Source organism: Etheostoma spectabile, unplaced genomic scaffold, assembly GCF_008692095.1.
Source record: "Etheostoma spectabile isolate EspeVRDwgs_2016 unplaced genomic scaffold, UIUC_Espe_1.0 scaffold325, whole genome shotgun sequence".
NCBI lineage: Eukaryota > Metazoa > Chordata > Actinopteri > Perciformes > Percidae > Etheostoma > Etheostoma spectabile.
This window is the reverse complement of record NW_022605585.1, coordinates 53,609-60,027: the sequence shown is the minus strand read 5'-3', so window position 1 is coordinate 60,027 and position 6,419 is coordinate 53,609. Positions and strand designations below refer to the sequence as shown.

General features: G+C 39.7%; 1 protein-coding gene across 5 annotated transcripts in view; it reads left to right on the top strand.

The window, feature by feature from the left end:
• Positions 1 to 6,419, top strand: part of slc4a5b (solute carrier family 4 member 5b) — a 73,107-nt gene that overhangs the window by 22,116 nt on the left and 44,572 nt on the right. For all 5 annotated transcript variants that reach the window (XM_032511180.1, XM_032511179.1, XM_032511177.1 and 2 more), the window contains one exon: positions 2,140 to 2,195. In XM_032511180.1, the coding sequence (XP_032367071.1) occupies positions 2,140 to 2,195 (56 nt within the window). The remainder of the gene's footprint in view (positions 1 to 2,139; positions 2,196 to 6,419) is intronic.

Below are 6,419 nucleotides of genomic sequence, written 5' to 3'. Positions count from 1 at the left end.
AATAAGTGAACAAGGAAGATAACCGTGGACACACACACACACACACACTCACTTATGTCTTATTGTCCTGCACCGGTCAGTTAATCTATTTCTGTGAAACATGGTTACCATGGTTACCTTTGAAACAACTCCTTAATTGTGAGACACGTCTAATAGATAAACACATTATGATCTATTCCCAACTGTGGGATCGAGTTACCTCAAACTAATCCTGCTGTGTAAGATCCTTAGAACAGATGAAATGCAGTTGAAAACCTTCATGCTTAAATGTTCCACCTATCATCATCACTCACCGCTCGCTGCATAAACAGAAATAAGTATTTTAAAGAGCCCCTATTACTGTATACTCATTTTCAGCTTCATATATGTACTCTTGGGGTCTCCTAGAATGGGTTTACATGCTTTGATGTTCAAAAAATGTGTAAAAACATTGAATTTCAAACAGGAATCTGTCTGTCTATCATTAAACTGTCTGGATCGAGCTTCTTATGGTCTCATCCGTCCCCCTTAGGACTGACCCATCTCCCAGAACCAACAATCTTGCAAGCTGCAGCGATCGTTTCGCCGTCTCTTCTATTTGTTCGGCGAGACGCGAGCATACGCGTCCAGCCAGGCAGGTTAATCACTGACAGGAAGACCACAGGGCAGCCGGATGCTTTACAAAAATAAAACACATTTCAAAATAAAACACCCAGGTTCATGGTGATTCGGGCTGTCTTGACTTCTCACAACGAGACACGCGATCAGGCACACAGAGAGAGAGATACACACACGCACACACACGCACACACACACACACACACACTACACGCACACACACACACCATACACGGCACACACACACCGCACACGCACACAGCACACACACACACACATACACACGCACCACACACAACAAACACACCACTACACCACACACATAACACACACGCACACACACCACACACACCACACACATCCACATACACCAACACAAAACACACATACACACACAGCACACAACACACACACACACATCACACACAAACTCACAAACACCACACACACACAACAACACACACACAACACATATATATATATATATATATACTGTATATATTAATTATAGTGCTAGGCCAAAAGTTTGGAACACCTTCTCATGCATGAGTTTCCTTTTTTCATGACGATTCACAGTGTAGATTCTCACTGAAGGCATCAAAACTATGAATGAACACATGTGGCATTATGTACTTAACAATAAGAGTGAAATAACTGAAAACATTATATTGTGTTTTAGTTTCTTCAAAGTATATATGCTACAATTATGCAACCCAAAACAAAGCAGTGAATAAAAAGTTACACACAAACAAAATCTGCTTTGTGAATATCTTTAAAGAAGAAAATAAAACCGTCAACACATTTTTTTGGGGACTTTATGACACTCACAATGTGTTTTGGCAAGAAAAACTGAATGTAAATGGAACTTTTAAGGAGGATTTTGAGTGCAGGACTTTAACATTGAGTATTTTAATATTGTCCTTTGAGTACTTCTCCCAACATCGATACACACTCAACATTTGCAGCTATTAACCTAAATTTCAAACTCTCTAACTTCCTTAACTTTTCTGCTTATTCTCTTTTTTTTAACACGCATCCAGTAAATAATCTGATCCCAGCTATCTCCCTGCTGCTGCATGACATCGAGGTTTAGCGTGTGTAACCACTCACTGTGAATACAATGTGTTGGCCATATTGTACGTTTACTTTAGAGATTAGGGTCATATTGTGTGTGGGCTAATTTATTTGGTGAATCTAACTGGGTGAAAAGGATTAGCGAAGGCTATGTGTGGTATGTTCTTTCTTTCTCTTTGTCCAATTTCATTTGTTCCACAAATCTGCCTTGAGAAAGACCAAGAAAAAACAAAAAAAGGGGAAATGAGTCATTAAAATACAATCCCCCACCGAAACAACGTTTCATGGTGAATTTCCGACACACATTGCACACTTATAACCCTTTTAATTCGATGGAATTTGCATTTTTGTTTTACTCGGCTATTAAAAGAATGAACTCACTGGGAAAACCTGTTCTTTTTAAACCTAGGATGCTAAAATGTGTGTTTTAAAAACATCAAATACAAAGTGTGTGTGCTTCGTTTGCAGATCAAGCCCAGAGCCGGAGCATGAATGATATTTCGGACACACCGAGCACAGACCAGGTAACTGCTATGTTCAATATTAAATGTGTGTGTGTGTGTGTGTGTGTGTGTGTGTGTGTGTGTGTATGGTAGCCAGGTTGGCTCAGTGGCTGAGATAACCCCGATGACATCACTATGACATCATCTAGGGCTGTACAATTAATCGGATTTGAATCGCGGTTACGATCTCGGCTCCTGACGATCGCAAAAACAAATGTCATGGAGGAAGACGTTATTGTTTTGCTCATTTTGTCTCGTGGTCTGAACGAAGAATGGGAAACGCGTTAAAGGCAAATGGCACAAAAAGAGCTGTCACCGTTCATTTGGTTCACTGTTTAACTCTGTTTTGAAACTTTAAAAAGTGCAACAGCTTTCCGAAAGTCAGCCAGTGATTGTGTTCAATTATTGCGATTTCAATACTTTACCAAAGTAATTGGGATTATGACTTTTTTTTCATCATCGAAAAGCCCCATTCGTTTATTCATTTGGTTTATTTTACAGTCTAGACCTGCTCTATCTGTAAATTATAGAGAGGTCTAGACCTGCTCTATCTGTAATTATAGAGAGGTTCTAGACCGCTCGTATCTGTAAATTTATAGAGAGTCTAGACCTGCTGAAATTTATAGAGAGGCTAGATGCTCTATCATGAAATTATAGAAGGTCGAGACCTGCTGCTCATCGGTAAATATACCGAGGTCTAGGACCTGTCTATCTATAAATTATAGAGAGGTCCTAGACCTGCTATATCAGTAAATTATGAGAGGTCTAGACCTGCTATATCTGTCAATGATTAGAGAGGTCTTACAGAACCTGCTCTATCTGCAAAGCTAGAGAGGTAGACCTGCTGGTAAAATTATAGATGAGGGTATAGACCTGTCTATCTGTAAATATATAGAGAGGTCGAGACCTGGGCTTTATCTGTTAAATTCTGAGAGGTCTAGACCATCTATCTCGTAAATTTAGAGAGGGCTGGATGCTATCTGTAAAGTTTATAGAGGGGTCTAGACCTGCCTATCTGTAAATGATCGAGGAGGTCTGAGACCTGCTCTATCTGCTAAAATATAGCAGAGGTCTGACCTGCGCTATCGGATAATCTTAAGACGGTTCTGACCTGCTCTATCTGTAAATTATAGAGAGGGTCTAGCAACATGCTTTAAATTATAGCGACGGTTAGGACCTGTCTATCTGTACAATTATAGAGATGTCTAGACGGGTCTGATATGAAAATTGAGAGAGAAGGTCGTTAGGACTGTTCTATTATGTAAATATAGATGATGTTCTAGACCTGCTCTATCCCTGTAATTATAAGAGGTCTAGACGTCTATCTGTAAATTATAGAGAGGTCTCGACCTGTTCTATCTATCAATTATTAGAGAGGTACATAGACGCTCGATCTGTAAATTATAGGAGGTCTAGACACTCATCATCTGTTACCTTATAGAGAGGTCTAGACCTGTTCTAGTCAGATAAATATAGGCGGTCAGACCTGCTCTATCTGTAAGTATAGAGGGGTCTAGACCTGCTCATTCTGGTAAATTCTAGAGGGTCTAGACAGCCTCTATCGGTAAATATAGCAGCGGTCTAGACCTGCTCTATCTGTAAATTATAGAGAGGTCTAGACCTACTCTATCTGTAAAGTGTCTCCAGATAACTGTTGTTATAAATTGATACTATAAATAAAATTGAATTGAATTGCAAAATGGCAATGATCACATGTAGGGAAACCCCAAATGAGCTGCTAAAAGCTTTTTTTGGGGGATGGGCTAGCATCATTAGGGGTTATTTCCTCGGAATTTCTCAGCCCAAGCTCCTCCAGAGTGTTAGAAAAATTCCCCTTTTAATATCTGCATATTAAACATATTCACCCTGTGAACTCATTGATTTATAATCGGCTAATATCCTGTTGCCTTTGGGAGAATAACGATTGTGTCGGTTGTGCGCACAGAAAAAAGATGGCATGACGTGAAATATCCCTCTCTATTTATACAGGGGCTTGCATAAGTGTACACACCCGTGCTAAAGTTCACTAAAAAGAGGAATACAGAAATTAATTTTAAAAAAAATAGGAAAAATCTAACCTTTAGGGACACCAATTGTATTTGTGAATAAATCATAAATAAATAAATGTTCTTCCTTTAAAATACAGGGGCATAAGTATACACCCCCTATGTTAAAATACAGGGGCATAAGTATACCACACCCCCCTATGTTAAATATATAGGGGCTCAGATTATACCACCCCCATGTTGTACAAATACCGGTGCATAATATACACCCCCATTCTCATACAGGGACATAAGTAACACCCCCTATGTTTCAAAAATACAGGGGCATAAGTATACACCCCCCTATGTTAAAATACAGGGCATAATGTATACACCCCCCATGTTATAAACAGGCAGAAGTATACAATCACCCCCTATGTTAACACCAGGGGGCCATAACGTTAACCGCCCTATGCGTTTAAATAGCCAGGCGGCATAAGTTAGACACCCCCCCTATGTTAAAATCACAGGGCCTAAGTATAACACCCCCCTACTAACTAAAAACCGGGGCTAAGTAACACACCCTAATGTTAAAAGTACAGGGCATAAGTTATACACCCCCTCCATTTAAAATACGGGGGCATAGTATACACCACCCTATTTAAATTCCCAGCAACGAGGCAATTTTATTATTAAACGCAATTATTCCATGGATCAGATACTGATGCATCCTGTTAAAGCTTTCCCCCCCCCCCTCCCCCCCCCCCCCCCCCGCAACCACACATCATCACATACCCTTCACCATACATAAAGATTGACATAGTTTTATTTCAGTTAGCCTTACAGCTGGTTTGATTTGCATTGAGAGATGATTTTATGGAAAGTTCCCCCAATTTTAAAAAGCGTATTATTTTGCATCGCGTTTAGCTTAATGGGCAGCTCATTCTGTGCCTTAATTAAGAATGATGTCTGGCCAGACATGGTTTTTTTCTGAAGGATATTTTTACAATTTTTTTATTTAACATTGTGTTTCTAGCGGACAATCCACTGGCCTGTTCATGTAAGCACTCGCAGATGAGATTGCAATGTACAAATGTAATGCATTTGTCAAATCTTTACATGTTCATATGTCTCCGGACGTGACAATGATGAGATCTTGTTGGCCTTTTGCGCGATATTTTCACTGCACAATTTTGTGTTAGTGTGTAAAACACAAACTCAAAGTTGAGGCCTGTTTTACTCGGAGGCATTCAGAGTCGCCACAACTTCTTAATCCCTCTAATCCACACAGCCTGGGAGCTGTGGAGTCGAGTTTGTGCATGTGCCTGCATGCGTGTTTCTACTTATGACTGTGTGTTGGTGTGCAGGTTTCTAAGCTGCTGTTGTTTCTCGGAGCTTAATTGTTCGAATCTCTCCCCGTAAAAGTACGACAATAAGGAACATTAAAGTTTCAGGTGCTCGCTTCTTCTTTCATCGTTGACTGGCTGCAGAAATTTGGTCATTCGGGTAAATATCTGGACAAGAACATCAACGTGAACCTTTGAGTCTGCTTTAATTATTTGTTCACAGAAGCGGGCACGGCACCTCCATTTTCTTCAATACGACCAATACACACGCTCAGACAGTACAAGTACAAGACGTCACAACATGTACTGTAATGTCTAGGAGAGAGAGACAGATGGCAACTGAATTGGTTCATTCTTTAAAGGGTCAGTTTGGGGTTTTTCAACCTGGACCCTATTTTCCTATGTTGTTTGTGTCTAAGTGACTGATAGAAACAACAATTTTTGAAATGGGTCCACTATTAAGTCCGTAACCAGCAATGTGTGTGGCAAGTGTGCATCGTTAATTTGGTCCAGTAAAAGTTCTGTTTTGCCACTGACAGGCTCAGATTAATATTCTACATGTCTGACAACATTATGGAAAGGATTCCTATGGAGATAGACCTTTCTGTTTAACCAGAAACAGCTCTTACTTTTACTTTCAGCATGAATACAGGCAACATGTTTTTACATGTAAATCAGTAGACTGTGTGTTGACTTCAACCAAAACTAGAGTTGTGATGGTTGGAAAAATGGAAAGACGACCCAAAATGGCTTTTCGAAGTTTTAATATTTTTTCTTTGAATGAAGTGTATTTTAATGATTATTTTTTGGGGCTTTTTCACCTTTAAAGGTCGCATGATATGGTACACTTTGGATGCTTTTATATAGACCTTAGCGGTCCCCTAATACTGTATCTGAAGTCTCTTTTATATAGA